This window comes from Pantherophis guttatus, chromosome 7 (genome assembly GCF_059756535.1).
Source record: "Pantherophis guttatus breed Tessera chromosome 7, ASM5975653v1, whole genome shotgun sequence".
NCBI classification, from domain to species: Eukaryota; Metazoa; Chordata; class Lepidosauria; order Squamata; family Colubridae; genus Pantherophis; species Pantherophis guttatus.
The window spans coordinates 15592898-15620810 of record NC_142069.1 but is presented as its reverse complement, the minus strand read 5'-3'; the positions used below and the strand labels follow the sequence as shown (position 1 = coordinate 15620810).

Below are 27913 nucleotides of genomic sequence, written 5' to 3'. Positions count from 1 at the left end.
ATTATTTATTTTGTCAAGAGCATCTTAGGTAATATATAAGTGTGTGTGTGTATATATTGTAAGCCGCCCTTAGTCTCCGGAGAAGGGTGGCATATAAAAATAAATAAATAAATAAATAAATAAATTTATATATAAGTATAAGCATGAATTGAATACATAAAAAATACTAATAGAGGAAACATTAGGACAGGGACGGTAGGCACGCTGGTGCTCTTAGGCACTATCTTTTTCTTTTTCTTTCTTCTTTCTGAGCAGATTGGGTTTATTTCAGTTGTTTTCGATTTTAACTCTTTATCTATTTTACTTTTGAACTCCAGAAGGACTTTGGGAAGGGAGGGGGGGCTTCTCTGTCAGGCATCAGGGCTAGCAAGAGGACCCTCAAAGGAAGGAAACGGTGGGGTCTGGGCGGGAAGAAAGGAAGGCTTAAGTTTCTTCGGCCTGAAGCTTCCACTGCAAAAACATCAACATCAAAGCAGCAACGCGCACAAACCAATCTTGTCAATAATATCTCTGTCAAACCCCCCCCCCTCCCCCCCCCGTAGACGCCCTTTGAATAGCTAACCGGCACCCACAGGCTCGCGCTAACTAACGGCCGCCGCTCGCGCTCGGCCACGCCCTCTTTTTCCCTCAGCTTGTCTCCTCACCGCCGGTCCAGAGGAGGGGGGAGGCCCGCCCACCTTCCCCTGTAAGCCCCGCCCCCCCACACCTCCTCGCCTTAAGGTAACGCACATCCGAAGCCCCGCCTTCTCTGGGAGACCACGCCCCGCCCGCCAAGGCCCCGCCTCAGGTGAGCTTCCTCAGACTCCTCCTCAATGTCCCGTTTCGAGTTTGGTCCCGGAAGCCGGAGACGGGCGGAGCCAGGTCAATGAGGCCGGTGGTCCCGCTTCGGGAGCAAGGCGGCGGCGGCGGCGTGGAGGATGAGGGGAGACGCTTCGTGGTTCTTGGTGCTGGTGGCGGGGCTGCTCCCTGGGCTTTCAGGGCTGAGGCTTCTCCTCAGCGCTCCGCCACTTTTCAACTGTTCCCAGCCGGTAAGTCGGGCCCGGGCGGGCGCACAGCGTGATGCGCGTGGGAAGCAGGGCGGGGAGGGACGCGCAGTCTTTTCTACCCAAGCGAAACTCGCTGTATTCGGGAAAAGACGCGTGTCTTTAAGCAGCCTTTCTCAGCCTTGGGCCTGCCAGGTGCGGGGAACATTTGGCGGGCAGCCGGTTGTGGGGGGAACGTTGGGGCTGTTCTGGAACTCGGATCCTGCCTTGAGCTCCCTTTATGGCAAGGTTGTCTCGGTCCTTTTCGGGTTTGACTGGAGGTTACAGTGCCAGTTTTTATATTTCTGAAGTGTTTTGTGGATCAGGCGGTAAGCCGGTTTTTTTCCCAGGGGGTTCCGGATCTTGCAATTTTATTATTTATTTATTATTTACATTTTTATACCGCCCTTCTCCCGAGGGCGGTGCACAGCCATACTAAAACATACGTATCTATAAAATTTTAAAAAACAGTTTAAAACAATAAACAAATAAACAATAAATTTATTTATTTATTTATTTATTTATTTATTTATTTCTATACTGCCCTTCTCCCAAAGGACTCAGGGCGGTGTACAGCCTATTAAAAACACAAGACAACATCAATTAAAATAGTTTAAAATTATTAAATGAATTCGGCTCAATTTAAAACCCCAGAAATTTAAAATACCCCAATTTAAAATTATTATGTTGATAGCCCGGCTTGGCGGAACAACAGGGTCTTCAGTGCACAGTGAAATACCCGGAGGTCGGAAATCTTACGTATTTCCGGGGGCAGTTCATTCCACAGGGCTGGGCTCCCACAGAGAAGGCCCTCCCCCTGGGTTTTGCCAGCCGACATAACTTGGCCGATGGCACCCTGAGGAGACCCTCTCTGTGGGAGCGGACTGGCCGGTGGGAGGCTATTGGTGGCAGAAGTCGGTCTTGAAGGTACCCGGGTCCTATGCCATGGAGCGCTTTAAAGGTGGTGACCAACACCTTGAATCGCACCCGGAAGACCAGCTCATATTAAATGATTAGGCCCTATATTAAAAACTAAAGCACTCATTAAAATCCATTCTTAAGCCAGCCCAGCCTGTTGAAACGGTAGAGTCTTAAGGGCACTGCGAAAGGTACCTAGGTCAGGGATCATACGAATCTCCGGGGGCAGTTCATTCCAGAGGGCAGGTGCCCCCACAGAGAAGGCTCTCCCCCTGGGGGTCGCCAGTCGACATTGTTTGATCTACGGCACCCTGAGGAGTCCCTCTCTGTGGGAGCGTAAATTTTGCTCTTTGGGTTTTGTTTTTCAATCTATTTCCCATTGGTATAATAACATTATATGCCGATTTTTTATTATTTTCATTAGTATAATACCATAGAAGATTTAAGATTTATACTGTTAAGCATGGCTGACTGGGGGATTTTGGGAGTTGAAGTCCACGGGTCTTAAAAGTTGCCAAGATTGGACACCTGTGACATAGACTGCAGGTGTCTCCAACCTTGGCAACTTTAAGCCTGGAGGACTTCAACTGCCAGAATTCCCCAGCCAGCAAAGCAAAGCTGGCTGGGGAATTCTGGGAGTTGAGGTCCTCCAGGCTTAAAGTTGCCAAGGTTGGAGACCCCTGGTTTAGATCCCAATTATGATGATATACAGGTAGGCTGCCGGTGGAGACAGGACGAATTGTAATCTCCTGCATTATTTGGTGCCAACGAGGGTGAAGAAAGCTGTAGCCTTCGACGGATCGTTTTGAAGTCAGTCTCCTCTCCCCTGGTGCCTGGGGAATTCTGGGAGTTGAAGTCCTCCAGGCTTAAAGTTGCCAAGGTTGGAGACCCCTGACGTAGAGGATGTTATTATTTCTGATTTCGGCCATATGCGTTGTTTTGAATCATAGAGCCAGAAAGGAAATTACAGGTCATCTAGTCCAACCCTTTATAAGATTCACTAGAATACTTGTGACAGATGACCATCCAGGTGCTAAAGACCTCCAATGAAAGTAACCCACTAGAAGGAAAACTCACTACCTGTTGTTGACTGTTGCACGGGCTCCCAAGTAAAGCTCTCTGAAATGCTTAGCTTGAAACTGCTTCCTTTGCAGTTTTAATCCATTAGTTTATGTTGGTCTATATGAGCATAATAAACATTTAATTTGGTAATCTATTATTATAGTTCTATTCTGGAGCAATAAAGAAATCTATTCCCTCCCCTATAACCCCTTAAATATTTGAAGATTCCTATCTGGTGACTCTTCAGTCAAATAACGAACAGATCCTTTTATTCCTATTTGTGCAGTTTTCAGATGCTCATCCTTAGGTGCAGTCCTTTGAACTGGCTTCAATTATTACTTGTTGTTTTTTTTAAATTACAGTATCCCGAGCTAATGTCTGGTATTTCCAATTGGATCTGATCAGGGAACAATTACTTGTCATTACCTGGACTTTGTTTTGCTGTTAATTGCATCCCAGGATAGTTTGCCTTTTTAGCAGCTGTATAATAGAACAGCATATTATGTATTCCTTAGGTAAAGAGATGTATTAAAAATATATTCCTTGTTCATAAAGGAATATAAAAATATTCATATTTTTTGTGGAAAAAATTATTTTGACTGAAAATGGATTTCTTCTACATTTTATATTGATTTTTATCTCATAGTAGCTTCTAATACAAAAATACTAGAAATAGCATTTCAAAAAATTAATATAAACAAGTATCCAGCATACATTCCATGCACATGGACACATGTATGTCTGTGTTCTGTAAAAATGCCAATAAAATTAATCAGTTATGTAAAACACAGCTTATGTAAAAGTCATCAGAAACAAACCATGTATATAATTTGTTTTATTTTGATTGGAGATCATCATACAGGTAGTTGATATATGACCACAACTGAGCCCAAATTTCTATTGCTAAACAATATATTTGTTAAGTATGTTTTGCCCCATTTTACGACCTTTCTTGCCACAGTGAATCACTGCATGTTAAATTAGTAACATGGTTGTTAAGCAAACCTGCCTTCCCCATTGATTTTGCTTGTCGGAAGGTCAGAAAAGGTGATCACACGACCCCGGACACTGCAGCCATCATAAATATGAATCAGTTGCCAAGTGGCTGAATTTTGATCACATGACCATGGGGATGCTGTAATGGTCGTAAGTGTGAAAAATGGTTAGTCACTTTTTTCAGTGCTGTTGTAACTTTGAACGGTCAAAGTTGTAAGTCGAGGACTATCTGTATAGCCATGTCCTGAGCAGGATAAGCTCTGATAATACAGCTGAAATGTACTTCAGATGTTCTATTCAGTTTATTGCTTTGTATAGTCCTCATGTTTTCACTAACTCTGCATTATTTATTTCTTTAAAAGATTTATATGGCCACCTATCTTGTAGCACACAATTCTGGATGGCTATCAACAGTGATAAAAACACAAATATTAGAACTACAGTAATTCACAAAGAAAAGAAAGAGAGAAAAATTGAGAAAAACCAGGGGGCCGGTCCATAAATATACCCATTAATCTCTTCAATTCCTGGGCTCCATCTTTAGTGCCTGAGGGGAAAGCCAGCTCTTCACTAATTCACAGAAGGCATTACTGATACAATCATATTTTTATAGCATTCTTGGAATGATATTTTGAATGTTGAAAATGTAACAATATTACCAAATAAAGCATTTGTATATTTATGTTTGCTTCTTGTTTATTTTTTTTAAAAAATCTGCACCCATCCATGTATACAAAACATTACCATCAATTATTTAATTCCTGAATGGATACCAGCAATTACATTTTTTAATTAAGTCTGTTTTCTCAGTCTAAAAGGATTTTTTTTTAAAAAAAGCAGAGATATTATGAGGCAGAGGAGAGAGGCCTTGCAAAGCCTGGGTCAGGTTGAAAGAAGGAAAGATGCCTCTACTAAGCCAATTTTCTTCTTTTAACTAACAGGTCTGGGTAGCAAAAATCTGGATAATCATTAGTTGGTAGCAAAAATAAATGTTTGTGATATGATAAGTTAGCCCCAACCCTAGACTTAGGAATAGGAAGGAAACAAATAAAAAGTTATAGATAGTCCTCGTCTTACAACCACAACTGGGATCAGAAGTTCTGTCACCAAGCAGTGTAGTTATTGAGTTGTCACATGACCACACCCAATTTTATGTCCTTTTTCACTGCGGTCATTAGTGAATCCAGTTTTCCCCACTGACCTTGCTTGTTGGAAGCCAGCTGAGAAGGTCACAAATTATGATTGTGTAGCCTCAGGATACTGCAACCATTGTAAATACACGTTGGTTGCCAAGTGCCCAAATTGCAGTCATGTATCTACAATAGTTGTAAGTGCAAGGAGCAGTTGTAAATCATTTTTTTCAGCATTGTCATAACTTTGGTCGTACATTGAGGGCTACCTGTATTTAGAATATTGAGAATGCAATGTACATCCGAAAAAGTAAGTCTTCTAAAATGAGACAAGACTAATTCATTCAAGCAGTTAAAGTTGTTCCACAAAACAGCAGTCAACACATCTGTTATGAATTGTACAATAGTAGGAAACCAAGATTATTAACTTCCGGATGCAGACATAGTAAATTTCTTAACCAATGATGATAGTGCAGTTTGTCCATGTTTTTCTTACATGACCATCTATGTTGAATGTACATGGTGAGAAGGGAACAATTGTGTCAGGAGAAAATGTATATAGAAAGTAGAGATAGTGATTGTGTGATTAATTATGACCTTAATGTTTTTTTCATACCCTCAGTAAATGGAGTGATCTCGTTAGAGTAATATTGCTTAATGCCATGTTTCTCCAATTACTTCATGACAAATATATGCATTTACGCTCAGTTTCATTGAAATTAATGTATATAATTAATTTAAATATGTTTAAATAAAAATAAAAGGATTTAATTTAATATTTTAGTAAATACGGCTTCAGTATTCATATGAGTTCACAGTATGAATTCAAGATTGCAAATATCCATCTGTAAATTACTTCCTCCAAGATTATGTTTACTCATATAAGTGTCCTATTGGTAGCACCTATTAACCAAAATAAGATTCAGAGTATCATAACCAGTGAATTATTGGAAAAATAAAAATAATTTTAATAATGAATGCCTTTTATAATTTTGAGGATGAAAATGGCTAAATTAAATTATTCCCATATTACATTTAAATACAGACTGAATTAACTGATTCAGTACAGACTGAATTGACTCTTTAGAAGAGCAAATGAAATGTACAGATAGACCACAGCTTATAACTGCAAGTGGGACTGGAATTTCCATCTTATTATGGTCATTAAGTTGAATCAGACCTGATTCTATGAAAATTTTTACAACAGTCATTAAGTGACTCCCAAGATTGTTAAGCAAATCAGAGGTTGTTAAACAAATCACACAGTTGTTAAGTGAATCCAGCTTTCCCAATGGTTTTTTTTTTTTTTGCCAGAAAATTGCAAAAACAGTTGCAGATCATGATCACAGAATGCTGCAACCTTTCATAAATGCGAGATGGTTGCCAACTGCCCAAATTGCAATCACATGACCACAAAAGAGACCGTAAGTCACTTTTTAATAAGGCTTTATACTCATTAAACAAATGGTCATAACTCGAGGACTACCTTTTTAAAATTGATAGTAACTTTAATTTATTTTTAAGATTTTAACATTCCTTAAAATCTTCCAGAATTCAAATCTAGTCAGTAAACCTTTTAAAATAATAGCTTGATCTGCAAATTTCTAAAAATAAAAATAAGCTATAAAAACAGGTGGGGTTTTTTTCTTAAAGGACTCCTTGCTAGAAAAACGACTTAGATTTCTTTAAATAATTTTTAAAGATTTGAGAAACTTTAGGAAGATTTAAAGTTTTCTTATATGACTCAATCTAATGCAGTACAATAGCTGCATTTTCTATTATTTGAATAAGTCTTAATCAACCTGAACAAGTTTTATTTGATCTTTTTAAAATACAATTCATCTTTGCATATTTAACAAAATCATTTACAGCAGATAAGTGCTATGGGAATGGTTCTCTGGCTTCTTGTGTTGCTGATAATGGTGGTAAAAGGAATTGAGGGATCCCAGAATAAACCACCACTCCAGGAAATGACCCCTCCCAAAGTAACATATTTAACCGGCCTGCAACTGTGTGACTTCTCCATATGTGTTTGCATTTCATAATAAGGTTCTTAATACTAGACCAAAAGATAACATTGCATGCCTGAGTCTGTATTATATTTATTGTCAAAGGTGTTCTCTACAAACATAAAAATCAAACTCCACAAAATAACTTGCATGCAGTATAATATATATATATATTATCTCCAGAACAAAACGCTTAGCTGACGAACAACACCTAAAAACCGAACTACACACTCTCACTAACATACTAACATCCAATGGATTCCAAAGAAATAAGATTACCAACCTAATCCAAAAAGAAACCCCCACTAAAATCCAAGACAGAGAACAAGAAAACGGCAAAGCCCTCCTCCCATACATAAAAGGCACCACAGATAGAATCAGCAAGATCCTCCACAAACACAACATCAAGACAGCATTCTGCACAAACCGAAAAATATCCACCATTCTAAGAAACCCCAAAGACAAAATTGAGTTAGAAAATCAAGGAGTATATGAAATCCCATGCACCGACTGCCCCACCACATATATCGGACAAACCAACAGAAGAATAAGTGCACGCATTGAAGAACACAAGAACTCAGTCAGAAAAGAGGAACCAACTTCTTCCCTGGTCCAGCACCTTAGAGCCACAGGACACGAAATTGACTTTAAAAAGACCAGAACTATCGCCAAAACTGAACACTTTTAACAACAGAATAATCAGAGAAGCCATCGAGATAGAAAAACGCCCACACAGCATGAATAAACGAGATGATACCTCCCGCCTACCAGCCATTTGGAAACCCGCCCTTATTGACAAACGAGTCCCCAACACTAAGAATGACACCAGACCCACACTCACAAAAACCACACAGGATGTCACCACCACACATCCACACAAAAAACAAACCCAAATCCACACCGATGAGGCACAACCACAAACCAGAAGCCAGACCACAGCTGCATCATTAGCCACTTTAAACCCCTCCAATCCATACATGAAGCAAACTGACACCCACCATGAAGATGTGGGACGACCACGAACGCAAAGCCAAACAACAGCAACGCAGCTCAGCAGCTCAAATCCCCCTGAAACTCAGACTAACCTGAGCACAACCAAGCCCCCACCTAAACAGAACACACCCCCAACCAATCAGAGCACAGCCAACCCTCCATCCAATCGGAGCACAGCCAAGCCCCCAACCAATCAGAACACACCCCCACTGGCAGTTAAAAGGAAGAAACAGCTGCGATCACACACTGCTCCTAGAAGCACGAAGCCGAAAACACCAGTCTGAAGATGACGAATGAGACTTCGTTGAAACGTCGCCAAGACACTTCCAATTTTATGTGGGAGAAAACCCGAATAACCAAAGACGTACATACATACATACATACATACATACATACATATGTTTTTTTTTCCTCTAGCCAGGAAAACATACACACATACATATACACACACACACACACACACGTAACTACATTGTTTTGCGTTCCTTTTTAAAGAAATATTACTGCCTTTTAGAGCTATAGGAAGGCAGAGAACCACTGGACAGGAATTCAAGAGATACAAACTACAGTAGACTACACCTCCATTTAATGGTCGGGTAGTTTTTTTAGCTTTGAAATAATAGCCCAAATATTTGATTCTAAAATTCTATAATTTGATTCTAACTTTCAGCATTTTATATACTAGTGTGAGAATTCTAAGAGGAATCTAGCACAAGCATAAATCACTAGGAACTTCAGAATATAGATAAAAGCATATAAGAACACCTATGTACTTGGTGTATATAAACTCTAACTTCTGTTCTTTTATTATTTATCTGCCAAGCCTGTCCTAAAACAGATTGTGAAGAAGATGCATTGACGCTTTTCTCAACCACATACAGAAGCTTATACAATTCTTTTCCCTTCCTTCCTTCCCTCTCTTTCTCTCGCCTTCCCTTCCTTCCATCATCCCCCCCCCTCTCTCTCTCTCTCTCTCTTTCTTTCTTTCTTTCTTTCTTTCTTTCTTTCTTTCTTTCTTTCTTTCTTTCTTTCTTTCTTTCTTTCTTTTTTCTCTGGCTGAAATCACACAGCAATGATGTGACTGACTAAAGCTAGATATGCAAACATCCCTAACCACAGTTTTGAAAAGCTGGGGCAACATACCGGAAGTATGTGTCAATACAGAACAGTAACAGCAATAGGACCTCTTTTACAGTATAAGCTCTCAAAATCATATTCATAACTGTATGTTTATTTTGAACACCACCATAGTAGAAGTAGTGACAGAATGTTATTGGAGATATGCGGTATTTTAGGTTGACCCTCCATGTATCTGTGAATGATTTTTACAGTATAGAATTTTTCATGAAATGACAATTGGGAAATTTTGGCAAGGAAGCAAACATTCTCTACATAAACTAGGATCAAAATAGGATTTTACTGACATATTAAAATATGGTGTCCTGGTAACTTTGTTTTTTTTTTTTTTTTAAAGGTTAGAGGGCTATGCATAGATTGACTAAATAATCATTTCAGCCACTCTCAATATTTCCTAGAAAAGCTAAAGATTTTAGTGTTTTGCATAAAATTACCCTAGGAATTTGGGCACCATAAAGGGAGGGGATCAACAACATCAAAATGGTGATTGCAACCAAGCAATCAAAACCCCACTCCTTTTAAAAGTACCTATATTTCTTATGCTTGTCATTCTTTGTTCCTACAATAAGGCATTCTGATTACTTTTCTGCTACTTATTTGAACTATTAGAATTTAAAAGGGGAAGCTGTTACCCTAATCTTTTTGGAAAAAAAGATACTTTCAATATAACGTTGAATCATACAGAAATAGAATTAACAGGAAAATAAATGTCAACCATTTTTATCTCTGTGATCTATGTTAACTATTCTGCCTATTTTTATAGGAGTATTTGCATATAAACACGATAATACTTGCCTTGTATATAATGATTCAGCAACATAGCTTGTTACATTTGTTTCTCATATTAAATTAGAATACATTTATCATCACATGTATGACAAAGAAGAAATACATTCTTTTTAAATATGCTGAAATGATTGCAGGTGAAAATTCATTTAATAAATACCCAGCTTAGTAGACTAATAAATAAATAAGTGTCTGTTAAGTTTAGCATCTGTTAAATGGTGGGGTGGGATTTTTTGAGTTGAAAATATATGTAAAAAAAACTACAGATAAAATTTAATACCATTTTCAGGTGAAGCAACATTCATGATCCATTTTACTCTTAAGACTTTTTTTAATAACATATTTATGTTCTCTCCTGTAGGGTTTACGCTGCCTTGTGCGAAACAGTAGGTGCACTTTTTTTCCCCCTTAATTAATTTTGCTTATTTTAGAACTGTAATACTAACTCTGTTCTGTGCAACATTTTATAATTGATTGATATTTCAGTAGGAGGAATGTTAGTGTGAGGTAGCTATTTGTCATGTTTAGTTCAAATGAGTTCAGGATCAATATAATTTACATATGAAAATACACATACATTCACATTCCCAACCACCTCTAATATCACCACAAGCGTTTGTTATACATACATCTACAAATATATTAAACAAACACGGGAATATCTCACATCTGTGACTTCCTGCTTAATGTTAACCATTCACTAGGCATTCTATTTATTTACATTTATGCTTTATTTATCTCATACATTACTTTTACTGTATGGAGCCAACTCCATAGTCACATAAAATGTACCATAACTTAATCCTATTCTATTTATCATATGCTTTCTCTAAATCAAGAAATATACAATAAGCTTGTTTTCCCAAAAATTAACCCAAAATGTATCTTTTTGTCTGGAATAAAATGTAACAATATTCTAAATGATCCATATTTATACCCTACTGTGGAATTCTTAATCTAAATAGCATGTATCCAGCTACATCTTAAATATTTTTTATCTGTATGTTTTAGAGTAGGCTTTGTCAACCTAGTATCTTTCAGAGTTATCAGAACTGGCTAGAAATTCTAAGAAATAAGAATCTGGAGATAATTTAGGGAAGCCTGGTAGAAGGTTAAAAGTTTAGTCAATATTAGAAGACACATTTTGCTAAGAAGCATAGAAACTTATGTGGAGTATTGATTATTCAATATGGACACTAATAATGTGTAAACTCACTTTGGTTCACCCTTTAATTTTATTTCTCTTAGCTTTTCTAAACAGTGTTGTAATGCAGCAGATAGTATTTGATAGCTTGTGCTGCACTGAAAGTTTGCGAGGAGGCACCATAGCTAGAATGTTATAGTCTAAAGGAAAGTCAGTTGTTATCTCAAACGTGGGACTGAATTAATTTCCATCAAACTTGTAGGTTACTGTGTGGATGAGAGCTGGCTCCTTTCTTGGAAATGGACTCCTTCAGCCCCGAGTTCTGTTGACGTATTTATTGATACATTTTTTGCTGAAGATGGGAAATTGGTCCCTGTGCTGAAGATAGAGTGGAAAGTGGCTACTGATGGTAAGTGAGGAAGAAATCAATACAGAATTGCATTGTTTACAGCATGTAAAAAATGTAGCATTATCTATTAGACAAATTATAGTAGCCAAAACTATCTCCATCATGTTTTAGAGGCTGGTTTGGGAGTATAGTAATAATATGAACTGGTAATGTTTTTTAAAATGTATTCGGTTACTCAAAAGAAAAATAATCCTGATTTCCTTATAAAACAGGAAAAAAAGTACCATGTTTCCCCGAAAATAAGCCCTAGCCTGATTTTTTGGGCTGGGCCTAATATAAACCTTACCCCAAAAATAAGCCTGGGGGGATGGACGTGGCCAGCACAAGAGGCGGCAAACGTGCAAGGGCCGATAGTGTCCAGCAGCAGCTGCAGCCCACCAGCCCCTTGGCACAGTGCAGATAAGTTTGAGCACAGAGAAAGAGGCAGGGGGAAGACAGGTGATCTGGACGTGCTGTGCAGCTGCCTGGCTCATGAGAGATTTGCCCAGCAGAAGGCAGCAGCAGAGGCAGGTGATCCCGATGCCCTGCACTGGTGCCTGCCATGGCGTGTCCATGGGCAAGCCAAGAGACGATGGGACAGAGTGGGATCGGCTGCCTCCCCCCACCATGCCCCTGGCTCTGACATCCACTTTTCGCCCATAGCAAGATGAAACTTAGTCTGCTTGCAAATGGGGCACTCTGAAATAGAGCTAATTGCTCCATTTCAAAATGCCCCATTTGCAAGCAGATGAAGCTTCCATTCTTCATCATTTCTCCATCCGGCAAAAACTGTCCTGGGAAGCCCTGTAAGTCGTTGTGGCCGCAGGCAAGCAAATGGTGGGAGGAAGCAGGTGGGCGGGCAGGCGCAAAATAAGACATCCCAAAAAATAAGACCTAATAGGTATTTTGGTGCCCCCCCTCCCCAAATATATAAGACCCGGTCTTATTTTCAGGGAAACACATTTGTTTGTGGTGAATCCATGGTACTTTCCAATTTTAAAGGTAAATTATTGGGGGAGGAGTTAATTTTCCTTTCAAATAACAACAGTTCAGAATAAAAATGTAAACAATTTAGAGTAATTTGGGGATGAATATTAAAATGCCAGTATAGCATGTCAGTATGTATTGTTTTCTTTTCATAGAATAAAATCAAAATGTTTGAATGCTGATTGTGATATCAGTCTTTCTAACCCATGATTCTCCATCTCCTGGACTGAACACTCTAACATAATTTTGCACAGTTGGGGGGGGAGGAATACTTTTTGAAAAGTTTGTCCTGGCACGCTGCTTCTAAATTATAAACCATGTTATGATTTAGCTTGCACCATAATCAAAGAATACAAAGAGAGATCTCTACCAATGTTTTTATGTCTCTCATTCTCTAGCAAGCATCATATACCTCAGAGGAGCGGAATTGGCTGTAGTACAATTAAGCGATAACCGCCAGATTTGCGCTCAATTTGACTTTCAAAATAACCTGACATTCCAAGTCCGTCCAGACAATGGAGGCCGGGTAAGCGATCGTGAAAGTTTTACAAATTTATACTTTGCCTTCTTAGAATCCAATAGAATTGTAATGGAGTTACATTAATGCCTGGTGCATTTAGTTAAGTAAATAAATAACAGTATATTGACTAAAGAAAGTATAACATTTGCTAGCCAAAGAATAACATGGTGCTTAAGAAAAGCTTTGTAATTAAGAACATTGTCTGTTACATACAGCAAGCATAGATGACTTGGTATGGCCTCTACTATGTGTAAAATGCTAGTGTTGGAATAAATATATGAATAACTTTATGCTGCAGTGCAGAAAAAATAAATATGACTTATTCCAGGAGAAGGGATGAGAAAAGGCCGGGCTTCAAGCAGGGAAACAGTTAAATTTATACATTTGGTTATTGTTACTTCCATTTCTGCTTGATGTAAAAGCACCAACTATGTTACATTCCTCAACTTAAGGAGGTATTAGAACACAGTGCTGCAACTTCTCTTTTAACAGCATTGACTAAATATTTCTGGATGTCCTGGAATAAGAGGTCACGAACCAAAAAACATTCACGGGAAGCAAATATAATTGATTACCCCAGAATGCTTTTCTCTCCAATGACTCCTGTTGCCAGCCTATAAATTTTTTAATCCATTGTTTAACATCACAGTTTTGTCACTGTTCATTGTGTTTTATCAGAAATAGGGGAAAGAGAGTGTGATGTCTGAATTTACTTCCTAGACCGGGGTCCCCAACTCCAAGGTCGCAGCTCACTACTGGGCTGCGTCTCATTTGCAACTAGGCCGTGCAAGTGGCAGGTGAGTGCGTGTGGGCACACAGCTCCACTTGCATGAGTGGCGGGTGTTCACACTCACAGCTCCATTTGCGCAAGCGGCAGGCATGTGCAGGCACCTACCACTCACATGGAACCTTCCCCTCTCCTCCCACCCGCTGGGCTGCCAAGCCAGAAAGGTTGGGGACCACTGTCTTAGACCATCTTTAAAAGCTAACGTTTGTTTATGATAGAGCTCTGTTAGGTACCTTGTACATAAAATAATATGAATTCATGTTTACAAGATTCTGCATTGTGAAGAGAATCCTCCTTTCCCTTTCATTATAGGAAATCAGAAGAAAAAGTACCTGTGTTAGAATATGTTATGTTTCCACATTTGGTGAAAGGAATGAATTTCTATGAGGATATGGAGAAACAATTCATTACTTTTCTTTCCCCAAATCAGGGAAAATGCTTGTGATGAAACAGGGATCATTCGAATCCAGATAACGAGATCTAAAGAAAATTAATTACTCTGCCTAAGTGCTCGTATAGATCTGGCTTGTGAATTTTCTTTTCTTTCTCCTAGTACAGAATTTCATACAAGGTCAGTGTTATAAGTCACTGCATTGACTCACTGTATGTTTTTAAAAATATTTCTCCTTTTATTGTTTCAGTGGAATTTCTCTTTCAATCGTTTTGAGGTACAACCAGGCCAAATGTACCAAGTAACAGTCTATCATTTGCCCAAATTAAGTACTCCAGGGGACTATAACAGGAGATCAAAGCCATTCACAGTACCAAGTAAGTAAAGGACATTTTTATGATATATACAAATATATTTATTTACAGATTTTTTTACTGACAATCCAACTTCTAGTTCAGTGCTTTCCAACTTTGGCTACTTTAAAATGTATGGACATAAATTCCCAACTTGATGGGCATGGCTCTCAACACCTATCTGAGGATGAAAGCACCAGATAGCTTGATTCTACCTGAAGGTGGCATTCATGCAAACATCTGGTTTTTAAGCCATAATGGGTTTTTTATATAAAACAGCACTTTGAATATTACCAGGAAGCTTAACAGAAGCCAGTGTTATATGGCCAACATGCTAAGAAGCAGATCACTGCATTCTGTCCAACTGTATAGTCTTTAAAGACAGCTCTATATACTGCAGTACATTGCAGGACTTGATCTGGGAGGTGGTAAGCAATGAGTAACCGTTATAGGGGCCTCATGTCTATACAGGTCCTCAGTTAATAACCAGTTCAGTTCAGCAACTGTTCAAAGTTACAGCAGCACTGACATAATGGTCCTTACATCCAGACCACCTAGTTACAGCCATTGCAGCACCCCTGTGGTCACATGATCAAAATTTAGGTGCTTGGCATCTATCTGCTTGAGGGGGGGGATACAGGCAATCTGAGGCTCATCTGAAAGACAGAATTTTAAAAAATGGAATCGAAAGATATGTAAATGAAGAATCCTTAGTTGCCCCAATTGGCACTAGGATATCCTGCACTTCCAGGATATGAAGAAGACTTAACTGATAAACAAAGCCTACATAGTATGAAAGTTGCACATTCAAAGTTGCTGTCTGCAGTGCTTAAAGGAAACACAGTGAGGAAAATGCTGCTCCTCAAAAAAAAAAAAAAATCAAAGCAGGGGAGTGGAGAACGAACTAGTTCTGAGCAGAGTGGAACCAGATAAAAGAAACCTGCATCTTCTTTCAGAACACCTCCATGTTTAAAGTGGTTTAAAGCCACTTTAAAGTGTTTAGAGTGGTTTAAAGCCACTCACCTAGGAAACCTATGAAGGGATGGAGTAGAGGCAAGAGTGGTATTGTCACCACTGCCATTTTGTCTCTGCACATCCATAGCTCTTAAACTTCCTCCAGCTGCACTAAGCCTGGCTTATCTGAATCCACAATGGGGCTGGGACCCGGGATGCCAAGCAGGGATAAAAAAGCCTCTACTACATTGGTGGAGGTTTGTGGAAGTTGCTGGATGATGCAATGCGAGTCTGTGGAATGAACTTCTTGAAGCTATCTGAAATGTGCTTTCTTTCAAAATTGCATTACATCTTCTGTAACTTTAATGCATTTTTTCCCAACGATGTAAAGTAATAGTTTTAGCCCAATAATCTTTTCATAGTTGGCTTATGTACATTTGAACATGATTCTTTTTAAACTACTTGCAAATTGAAGTAGTCAGTTTAGCCAGTATTGTCTTTCAGCACACAGATGCAATCTTTCTGGATTTTTTTTTCCATTGCAGATTGCACACATCCTATCATGAAAACAACAGAACCGTGTCTGCGAATAGGTATGCTTTTTTCAGGTGTTTGGGTGCATCCATGAGCGGTGCCATTTGATGTCATTGATGAGTTTTCTGCATTTAGGGAGTTTGTGGGAATCCAGAATTAGTGGAACAAGTCTAGATGACGATTCTGTGTTGGTGAGCTTTGACCCTGCAGAGATACCAACCACCTATTTTATCCACGTAATCAGTGTTCGGGAAGATGGAAAGGAGTGCAAGAAGGCCACGGAAAGTATTTCAGAGGTAATCAGTTTTGCTCCAATCTGTTTTCTCCTCCAGGCATTTTATTTTATTTTATTTTATTTTATTTTATTTTATTTTATTTTATTATTTTATTTTATTTTATTTTATTTTATTTTATTTTATTATTTTATTTTATATTTTATTTTAATTTATTTTAATTTTTATTTATTTATTTATTTTATTTATTTTATTTATTTATTTTATTTATTTATTGGTTCGAGTTATATGCCGCCCTTCTCCAGTGACTCAGGGCAGCTTACAATGCATTAAGCAATAGCCTTCATACTTTTGTATTTTAGCAATTCCTCATTACCATTACTTACCAACCCATCAGAACCCTTGTCTTCCCAGTAACAAAAGCCCAACAGCTAGCATGTGTGGAATTTGAGCCTTTTTAAAAAACATGGTTTACCACAAAATGTGAATTCTACATAAATTGCAAATTATGAGAGTTAGTCACCTGCTTATTTACAAGATTGAGACAGCTTTTGCATTTCTACCATGTCAGAATCTAGAATTTTATACTACTTTTATTTCCTTTAAGGGATTTTTTTTTAAGCAAAAAAAAAAGTGGTTTGAAAGGTGGGCTGGGCAAAAATCTGCTTTCTTAATATGCCCTTAAACCAGAACTGCTTCCAAGCAAACAAGGAAATTGTGTTGCTGTTTATTGGAAAAGTAGAAACCACTTCAGAATAATTGAATAGAAGAAACTGCAATTTCTTGCCTTTTCTTCCTAGTCATGTGAAAGAAGCAGCAGAATGGTAATCAAGTAGCTGCATGGTTGTATGTGATCAACCACTCCAGATTATGCTATGCTACTTGATTTCATGTTACCATAGCTATTGAAAAATGCACCAGTGCATCACAACTGCAACAGCTGCCCCTCGCATCCATGCAGGAACTGTCCTGAATCCATTCAGTGCTTTATGATAACACGCAATTGGCTCCTTGATTTCTATTTTTGAGCCCGCTTATTTACCCCAAAGATACAATATATTTAGATTGATCACAATGCTGTTGCTGGTCCTGTCTCAACTGTGCCTCTTGATTTCTGCAGAAGGGTCTGCAGCAGCGCCTTAATGTAACGGTCAAGCTGGAAAGGAACTTGAAGATTTGCTGCAAATACAAAGTGGAGGTAGGTTTAGCTTTATTGGCTTCTGACAAAAGAATAATTTCTTTCCATGTTAATAGTCACATTCAGTTACAGGTGATTTACAGACATTTGTTCAGTGACCATTCGAAGTTGGAAAAAGTGACCTAATGACCATTTTTCACATTTACGACCGTTGCAGCATCTGCATGGTCACGTGATCACAATTTGGGTGCTTGGCAACTGGTATGTATTTATGACGGTTGCACTGTCCAGGAGCCCTATGGCACAAAAGATCGTAAAATGGGACAAAAACTCACTTAGCAACCATGTTGCTTAACAACAGAAATTTTATGCTCAGTTGTGCTCCTAAGTCAAAGTGGTGGTTAGGGAAGAAAAGTAGAGATAAGGATGTTCTCCAGAAGACAAGCTCAGTTCCCTGGTGATCAAATAGACACATCCATTGAAACAACAGTAAAATAAAAACTGGTTTGCTTTCTTCTGTGTGTGTGTGTGTGTTTTTTTTTTTTTTTTTTTTTTTTTTGAGTACCCAATTTTATCTCCAGTGTTGGGATTTCCTAATAACCTCCCTTCCAAATACTGAGTAGGCCCTGCACTGTTTAGCTTTTTAATCCACCTGCTAAAACGTCAGGATATGGGTGCTTGTGACTTAGTCGATAGAATCGGGTGAAATCCAGCAGGTTCTGACAGGTTCTGGAGAACCGGTAGCAGAAATTTTGAGTAGTTCGGAGAACCGGCAAATACCACCTCTGGCTGGCCCCAGAATGGAGGTGGAGATTTTGTAGTATCCTTCCCCTGCCTGGCCCATCAAGCCACGCCCACCAAGCTACACCATGCCCACCAAGCCACGCCCACACAACCGGTAGTAAAAAAATTGGATTTCACCACTGGATAGAATCCTGAGTTAACAAGCGGCAACAGAGATGACAGTGTTGGTTCACTTATTTTAAAGATCTCCCTCATTTTAGCTCTTTAGGCATCTGTAGTCTTTTAAAGTAAGAAATGTTCCTTTGAAGTGCTAAAAACTGGAGAAGAAACATCAAAAGGAGAAAGAGTCCTTTCATTTCAGAACTGAATTAAGGGGAAATCAGCTGCATGCTCCTCTTTGCTTCAGACAACATCTGCTTGATTCTTAGCTAGGAGTAGCAATATAGAGCTCATGAACATCAGTGTGCCTGTGGATGTTTCTCCTGGCATCTGCCAGATCACTGTCCCACTCAATTTTAATGATTTTTTTTTACTTTTTTTTAATTAAAAGCAGACTGACAGATGTTAATCTAGCATTAACTCTACGGGACTTTGTCTGCATCCAGATGCTAAGTAGGATTGGACCTCAGTGAGGACTGAGGACTAGTCTGGGAATTTTTACAGTTACATTTGCCAGTTCTTCAGGTTATGCTTGGCTTTCATAAGGCTCAAATCCTTTCCAAGAACCTAGGATAATCATAATGTATCAGCATAGTAGATGTACAGATCCAAGCAGGATGGCCTTTTGTAATTGACAAATCAAAGTTTTGTCAGTGTACAGATTTTCTAAGTGCTATTTTAAGATTTTTTTGGCATGCCATCCGTTGTGCCAATAACCTCTGCGACAACCACAGCCACTTCATACCATAATCCTTCAATTTCAGTTTTTCAGACCTTGATATTTGTGATCTTCTCCAGTTCTTTCTGTTCTACAATTCCCTGATATTGTCACATCAATTATCCACATTTTTTTTCAACTACCATTATATTTGGTGTGTTATCTTTATCAGTTTGTATTCAGAAACCATCAATAATAATAGTAATAATAATAATAAATACTGTATTATTGATATTGAGAACATATTTGATGTAGCAGTTAAGGCACCAGGATAGAAATCAGGAGACTGTGAGTTCTAGTTCTGCCTTGGGCACAAAGCCAGCTGGGTGACCTTGGCCAGTCCCTCTCCCTGAGTCCTAGAAAAAAGTAGGCATTGGCAGACTACTATCAAAATCTTGCCAAGAAAACTGCAGAGACCCGTCCCAAGCAATCACCAGCATTCAAAACTGACTTGATGGGACAAAAAATAAAAAAGTAAAAGTTTACTTATATTGTTATACAATATATTAATATACTATATTAATAGAATATTATAATATAGTACATTATACTGTATAATAATATAATTACATTATATTTATCATTGTACATTGTATTGTCTAATAATGTATATTACATTTTATTTATATAATGTAGCCAAGAGAAAGTAGTCCTACATAAGGTTTTGTTTTTACTTTTTAAGTCTGGTGGCTGATAGTGCATTGAAGTAGTTGCTGTAATTATCCTCTCTCTTCTTTTTTCACCAGATCCAACCCTTCTTTCCTGGCTGTGCTACAGACTGTGAGAGGCATTCATTTTTAATCCCATGTTCTTCTGCTGATACCTTAAGTCTTCCTGATCAATCCAGAATGAATGGTGCATATATATACTCTTAAAGTGATCTGATGTAGTTCGAAAAGAGTCGATTTTTGTACAGATTAGGAGTTTAAGAACTGGAGATCCTCCCCTAATTCATGTATGGAAATATATCTAAACTTCAGAGCATGAAGGAAATATAATATCTGGATGATTTAGCAAATCCCCTCCCCTTTTTTCCTAAAACATTTACCTTTAGAAAAATCCCTATGAGGATAGTGGGGTACAGATTGCACTTTCTCCTAGAAAGAGTAAACATGATTCTGTTGTTGCTTTTGTACTAGAAAATGTGGACTTAGGGTTGAGTGCCCTGAGCAGAATCAAGAAAAATTTGTTTGCATAAACTTGCCCTACTTTAGCCCTATCAAAAGGAACTTTCTTTTGAAAGTTAATGTTTTGGTGGATACAGTAACAGGTTGTGTGATGCCTGACCACACTTACATGTGCCCTCTGTTATATCACATTGAGAATGCACTAAGCTGAAGATTGGAATTTGAAATATTAAATATCACAATAGCTTCTGTGCAGAACCAATGAAATAAATTATTCTACTATTTCCTGGTCCATTACTGTTAAAAATGGGGCCTTTCCTACACATCAAGACGTTCTTCACAGCATTACCTGCTTTGATGATTCTACCTATCATTTATTATGATGATTATTTTTCAGATACATTTTCAGTGGGCCTACCTTGGATCCACACCATGATCTGCATTTTGTTAATTGGTTCAGCTATTGGTTCCGCAATCTGCCTTACTCGAAGACAAAAAGGTAAGGTGGATTCTACAAATGGGACTTAATGGTGTTTTGTCTTCAGAATAACTTTCTTGGAATGGTGTAGAGTTGGACCAAATTTGTGCAGAGGGGCAGCAGACATTAAATTTCTCACCCTCCCCAAAAAAACCTTCACGGTTTGGCAGACAAGCTGAATCTTGTCGAGCACTGCAGGCTGGGAAGAGGCTAACCTCTGAAAAAAATCAGGTCAGAGTTTTAATTTTCTGCTTAATTTTCAGGTATACCTTTCTTTGCCCTTTGTCTCCTCCTGTTAACAGAGGTCTTCAAACTTGGCAGCTTTAAGACTTGTGGATATGTTTATTGCCAGCTATGCTGGCTGGAGAATTCTGGGAGTTGAAGTCCACAAGTCTTAAAGCTGCCAAGTTTGAAGACTTCTGGGATAGAGACTGGGAAAACTGCCAAGGAAGAAGAGGAAAGAAAAAATTAGCAGCTCTGTTACACCTGTGTTGTCTTAAATTCAAGCTCAATTTCAGCCCTTTTGGAGAAATTTAGATAGCCTATTGATATAAAGTGATTCAGTTGGAATGTTTTATCCTACCCATTGTTAATTATAGCCAATCATCTTAATTTCATGGTCAACCTGACACCATTTTTTCAGCATTTCATTTACGTTTCCTCCAGTTCTGTCAAGGAAAGCTTAAATTCTTATTCAAGATTCTGCTTTTTTTTGCTTGCACTTGAGTCTCAGATGAAGGCCATTGAATTGTTAGCCCTTCTTTTTCAAAAGTATCTGAACTTTTTTTGATCAAAATTATGTTCTTTTAAATTGTCTATGTTCTTCTATCCCTCCTAGAATTAAATTCTGCAGCAAAAAACGGTGATTTTGAACTCCAAGGTAAGAGAACTTTTATTTTTTTATTACTCAGCATTGATTTATAATCTAGGTACCTGGATTAGATTCAGCTCTTAGAGGGGACAGCATTGACTTTTTATTTTCTTAAAAGTTTCGTGTGTGCTTTTGGTCACATGAACACAAACACAGACAAAGTCAATTCTTACAGAGTTATTAACTGTTCATTTATTTCTGTGGCTGAATATCGGCTGGGCAGTGTTTATATTAATGTCAAGGACTACTACTTTCTGACACAACTTCTTTTCCGGGAGAAATAAATTTCTACATCAAGGATTGCAATTTTCTGAAATAAAATATCTTCCATCTATATCACTGGTACTGGAGATAAAATTCAGTTGGCTAAACTGAAGCTAGTGATCTTGAACATTGTTTTAACATTAAGTGCAGTAATGTATACATGAAACAATCCTATTTCTTGTACTCTTTTGTTTTCCATGTATTGGGCGGGGGGCAATAACCATAACATTACACTTTTTATATATTTAACTTTTTGACTTTCCAGATGTCACCCCTATGTTACAACCTCCTCCACCCCTCAAGCCACGTACAGTTTGGATTGTGTATTCTGCTGATCACAAGCTCTATGTAGACATTGTGTTGAAATTTGCTCAGTTCATGATCACCGTGTGTGGTACGGAGGTCATCCTAGACCTGCTAGATGAACACCAGATATCTGAGATGGGAGCAGTGTGCTGGCTTACTCGGCAGAAACAGAAAATGGAAGCGCTGTCTTCAAAGATCATCATCTTGTGTTCCCGGGGTACTCAAGCTAAGTGGCAGGCTATGCTTGGGCACGAGGAATCCAGTGTGCATCTGAAGCAAGATAATCTGCTGCCAACAGGAGACATGTTCACTCCAGCACTGAATCTGATTTTACCAGATTTTAAGCAGCCAGCTTGCTTTGGACTGTATTTAATCTGTTACTTTGAGGGCATAAGCAATGAGAGTGACATTCCAGACCCTTTCCACGTCATCTCCAAATATCAGCTGATGGATAAATTTGAGGAAATTTACTTCCTAATCCAGGATCTTGAAAAATTTGAGCCAGGGCGAATGCATCAGATTCCAGCCATCTCGCCTGAAAAGTACACTGAAAGCCCCTGTGGCAAACAGCTGAAGGAAGCTTTGCAGAAATTCCAGACATGGCAGGCTGAGCATCCAGATTGGTTTAAAACTGAATGTGTCTGCGCTGAGGATGAAGATGAAGATGATCTACAACCTCTGAGTGGGGAACTCATTGAAGAATTAGTATTCCCTGGAAAAGGAATTCTTAAGCAGCAGCTGCTTCCAAAGGAACCTGGCTCCAATAGCTGTTGCTTAGTCAATCTTCTGGTTAATGAAGATGACTTGGGAGCATATAAATTGGCACCTCAGCATCTGTCACAAGAAGATCTAGCATTCCACACTCTGGTCACTCCCGCTGAGACACCTTCTGTTCAGGTGGTCAAGCCAACTGCCCTTGCAGAAGAAAATGAGATACTCAGTCATAAACTGTTGACCAATGAAGATTGGCTAGAAAGCATACCTATGATAGAAGCTAGCATCCCAAGAAGAAATCATGTCATTCTTCAAGAGCATTTATCCTCAGATCCCCAGGCCTTGCCAGCTGACGTGAGGCAACAACTGGAGGGATTGATGTATTCCCTCTATCAACAAAGTGTCATCCCCTCTGATATGCCCCTTTGCCAAGAAGATGTTAATGAGCAGCAACAGCTGTTGTTTGATGAGGCTTCCAAAGTTCAGAGACAGTCGGTACAGTCAGATCAGGGTTATATCTCCAGATGTTCTTCTTTCCCTTCTAATAGCACTGTTGAACCAGAGGAAGAAGAGAACCAAGAACAGGAAGGATATTGGTCTGCTGAGCATCTCACTGCAGATGTCTTAAGTAGTCTAAAAAGTCTTCAGCAGCAGTTGCTTTTCCAGGATATCCAGAAAAACTGCAGCTAAGGTCACTTGGGAGAGGGTCGGGAGAATTTTGTTTTGTTTTGTTTTTGAAACAACTAGACAACCCATGACTGATGAGGTCATTCTTCTTTCAGTATGTAATATAGACCCTCATTGTTTCCCCACCCCTTGTGACATTTGAGAGCCCTGGTGAAACCCCTCCCTCCTCTTCCTCAGCTGATTCATGAACCTGTCACTTTGCTAGAGGGAGAGAGAACAAAGAGAGGAAGGGGGCTCAAGGGCTCAGCTATCACTGGCACACCAGAGCCAGTCCTACCCAGGCATCCCAGTCTCTTCTTTGTCTTTTCTGTTTCCAAATATAATATAGCCTTGCACCTTTCCCTTCCGTTCACAACCCTCAAAAGAACCCCTCCTCCTGCCCTCAGCTGACATGTGGAACTGCCTGCCACTTCATTGTGGAGAGGGAGAACTATGGGAGTCATGGACCACAAGGAAAACTGCACCCTCCTTCTCATTCTGGCATGTCCCCAAGGGATCCCTCTCTCCAGGGAGGAAGAAGGCTCACTTCAACCAACCCTACCTTACCAGCAGGCATCCAACTTACTCCCTCATTCTTCCCTTACTAGCCACTGCCATTAAGAGGTTTAAAATTTTGACCATGGTTTCAAAGCTGCCAGTGGTCACTTGTCTCTCAGGTCTTGCTACCAGCCAATTGGGCGTAGGGGCCAGAGGGAGGCTGGAAATAGGGTAAGTATGTGTCCCTCCTATCTTCCCTTGTGCCATGCAACCCATAGCTTCCTGGAAAGTACAGTCAGGAAAGTATGGCACTAAATCGTTGTCAAACTCCCATGGGGGTCATAGATCCCAGATTTTGGACGCATTCTGTAAATTGGTCCATTTAAAGTACTTTGATTCAAAAATTGTTGCTCTATGATGCACCATTTTGCCCAATTGAAGGCCACAAAGTATCAGACAGACACAAGAGTTTTACTGTAGTACTGTATATAAGTTAATGGCTGTTTGTTGGAGTGTGCAGCGCCTAACCTAAGCTAAATAGCAGTGTGCTATAATGCTATAAACTGCCTCTTAAGAATACAGGCATAGCCATAGAAGATCAGGAGAATTTGCCAAATATTCTGAAAGCTCTTCTGAAAGTAACAAGTATTAAAATAGAAAAAAAACTTTAGGTGACATGAAAAAGACTGTCTAGTCCAGCACCATTTTCTCCATTGTGGCTGATAGCAGATTATCTCTGAATTTTGTAGTTTTGTAAGGCAAATCAGCAAGAATCGCCAGTCTCTTTTTATAAGTCTTCATTTTTGTAACTCTAGTCACAATTTGTAGCAGTGATTTTTGTTAGCCAGTTTTGCCCTATACAAAGGTTTTCTGTCACCTCTGCCGTTTAATTTCATAGTATTATCTGCATTTATCTTATTACTTAGCAAGGAAGAAAAGCTCTACTTACGGTACCTTATGTCCCTGGTGCTCCAAGTGATGCTGTAGCTGTCCTTAGTGCCTGGAGACCGTAGGGACCTGGATGGGGGACAACAGACTTCACTGAATCCTATCAAGACGGAGTGGCTATGAAGGCAGGGGGACCTCAGGATCTGGTTATTTATCATCTTTAGTTCTGTATGTGGTTATACTACTCCAGACAGACCTGGTGTGCAACCTGGAAGTTCTCCTGGAATTGCAACTCGTGCTCGAACAGCAGGTGACAGACGTGTCTAGGAGAGCCTCTACACAACGTTGAGTTGGACGCCAGTTGCCCCTTTATTTGGATCATGAGGCCACAGTCAGTCATGCCTTAGTCATCTCTCAGTTGGATGACTACAGTGCTCTCTACATGGGGCTAACTTTGAGGAGTATTTAGATGCTACAGCCGATGCAGAAGGCAGCGACACAAATAGTTCTGAGGGCCTGTAGGGTGGCATGTATAACACTGCTATTTGGGCAAGCTGCATTTGTTACCTGTTTGCTTCCAGGTCCAGTTCATGGTGTTGGGTTATTACCAAAGCCTTATATGGCATGGATCCAGAGTATCTGAGAAGCTGTCTCAGCCCAGTGTGACTAGCCCACCCCACTTGTGCCAGCGGAAGAGGCCTGCTACAGACTCCATCTGCTAAGGAATTTGAGCAGGTGGGCTAAAGAAGAGCTTTTTTCCTCTGTGATCCCGATCCTGTGGAATACAGGTAGTCCTCAACTTACAACAATTCATTTAGTGACCATTCAAAGTTACAACAGCACTGTTGTAGTGACATGACCGTTTTTCACAGTTACAACCTTTGCAACATCTCCATGATCATGTGATCAAAATTCAGATGCTTGGCATCTGGTTCATATTTACGACCATTGCTGCGTCCCAAGGTCATGCGATCCCCCCCCTTTTTTTTTTAAAAAAATTGATTTATATGCCTCCCTTCTTCGGAGACTCAGGGCGGCTTACAATGCGTTAAGCAATAGCCTTCATACTTTTGTATATTTATACAAAGTCAGTTTATTGCCCCCACAAACTGGGTCTTCAATTTACCTACCTTAGAAAGGATGGAAGGCTGAGTCAACCTTGTGCCTGGTGAGATTCGAACTTACAGTAATTGCAGACAGCTGGTGTTAATCACAATGCTATCAGTCTGCTGAACCACCAGGCCCTGCGACCCTCTGACAAGTAAAATCGATGGGGAAGCCAGATTCACGTAACCGGGTAACTAACTAATCAACTGCAGTGATTCACTTAACAACCATGGCAAGAAAGGTCGTAAAATGGGGCAAAACTCACTTAACAAATGTCTCACTTAACATAAATTTTGGGCTCAATTGTGCTTGTAAATTGAGAACTACCTGTACTCTACCACTGAAGGTGAAAACTACTCCCGGCCTTTTGGCCTTCCAGAAGGGCATTAAAACTTGGTTTTACTGGTTGGCCTGGGGCCCCAACTGGGGGTGCTTCCGCTGGAGGTGGTTGACCTGGTAAGAAGACCTCAGCCCCATGTCATCCACCTCCTTGGTTCCAGTTTTTTGCAGAGTTTTAAATCTTTAATTGCTTTTCTATTTATCTTTTTATGTTCTATACACCATCCAGAGTTGCCCTACTCAGGGAGATGGGTAGCATATAAATTTAATTTTAATTTTTTTTTTTAAAAAAAGTCAGATATAGGAAATAGCTGCAATTGTGCGGTTGCTGTGGGTTTCAATTTTACCCCTTTGGATTCTCCATGGGATGTTATTTGCAGCACAGAGACAGCATTTCATAGCAAAAGTCTGTTGCCTCTGAAACAAAAACATGCATGGTTTCCAAACTTGACAGTTGCCCTGACAACAAGTTGAAGCAAATAATTGTTGTTAAAAGGGTGTATGTATGTGTGTGAGTGTACAAGCGCATAGATGAGAGAGGGAGTTGGAGATTTCTCTGCCAGAAATTATTTAGGGTGCAGAAAACACATCTATCACTTGATTCAAAATTTAGACTTGTTTTTAAAATTAGCTTCAAGAATCCAGATAAACTCTTTGCTTTTGCATACAGTAGGTTCTTCCGAATTAGATACAGGTGGTTCTTGACTTGCAACACAATTGGGATCAGAATTTCCACTGCCAAGCAGGGCAATTGTTAAGTGAGTCATGCCCTATTTTACAGCCTTGTTTTTGGTTAAGCAAATCACTGCAGCTGTTAAGGGAATCACAGCCATTAAGTGAATCCAGATCTCTCCCCCCCCCCAATTGACTTTGGTATGTTGAAAGTTGACTGGGAAGGTCGCGTGCAGGTGGCAATCACATGACTTGGGATGCTGCAACCATGGTAAATGCATGCCAGTTGCCAAGTGCCCAAATTTTGATCATATGACTGGGTATGCTGCAACCATTTTAAGTGTGGGGCCCGGTTGTAAGTCACTTTTTTCAGTGCTATTGCAGCTTTGAAAGTCACTAAACGAATGCTTGTAAATTGAGGACTACCTATATACTGTTGAATACCCTTACATTGCAACTTTAATACCCAACTGCCGATATAGGAATTGAAAAAGCTATTAAAAGATCCAAGTACATTGGGTTAATTCAGTTCAAACTCAAGTTAAATAGCAGCCGCTGTGGAGGATTTAGGAAAAGTAATTTCCCAACTTGATTACCTTACGCTTTTCATACATTGTGAAACCTGCTTTCTTGCTAATTACATCAATATATTAAGGCAAATGAGCAGGACTGTTGTTTTTCTCAACTAATGACCTTCTAGCCTAGTGGAAATTACGCTGCAGTATCTTTCAATGTTTATCACTGATGTTCAAGCTGGTTATTTTAATTTTACACTCTGTCTTTTCCGGTGTAGCTTCTATTATACAATTAAATTGTGTACTATATTTTTCAGCGTTGCTAGCTTAATTTAAATTTGCAAATAAATGTAACCATATTTTTA

The 27913-nt window shown here is 39.3% G+C and overlaps 1 protein-coding gene across 3 annotated transcripts; it reads left to right on the top strand.

Annotated features, from left to right (window-relative positions):
- The first annotated feature begins 613 nt into the window (after positions 1–613).
- On the top strand, positions 614–27913 carry IL17RA (interleukin 17 receptor A). 3 transcript variants are annotated; one of them, XM_034403806.3, is made up of 12 exons: positions 614–1028; positions 10415–10439; positions 11460–11606; positions 12971–13098; positions 14521–14647; positions 16123–16170; positions 16247–16407; positions 17465–17542; positions 19850–19958; positions 20628–20729; positions 21547–21588; positions 22109–27913. In XM_034403806.3, the coding sequence occupies exons 1-12, from the start codon at positions 918–920 to the stop codon at positions 23551–23553; spliced, it is 2523 nt and encodes an 840-aa protein (XP_034259697.1). In that variant the 5' UTR covers positions 614–917; the 3' UTR covers positions 23554–27913. The 3 variants fall into 3 exon arrangements, with proteins under 3 accessions (XP_034259697.1, XP_087729797.1, XP_034259698.1); XM_087873671.1 differs by lacking the exon at positions 12971–13098 and having other exon boundaries at positions 786–1028; positions 22109–26639; XM_034403807.3 differs by lacking the exons at positions 614–1028; positions 10415–10439; positions 11460–11606; positions 12971–13098 and adding an exon at positions 13770–13889 and having other exon boundaries at positions 22109–26639.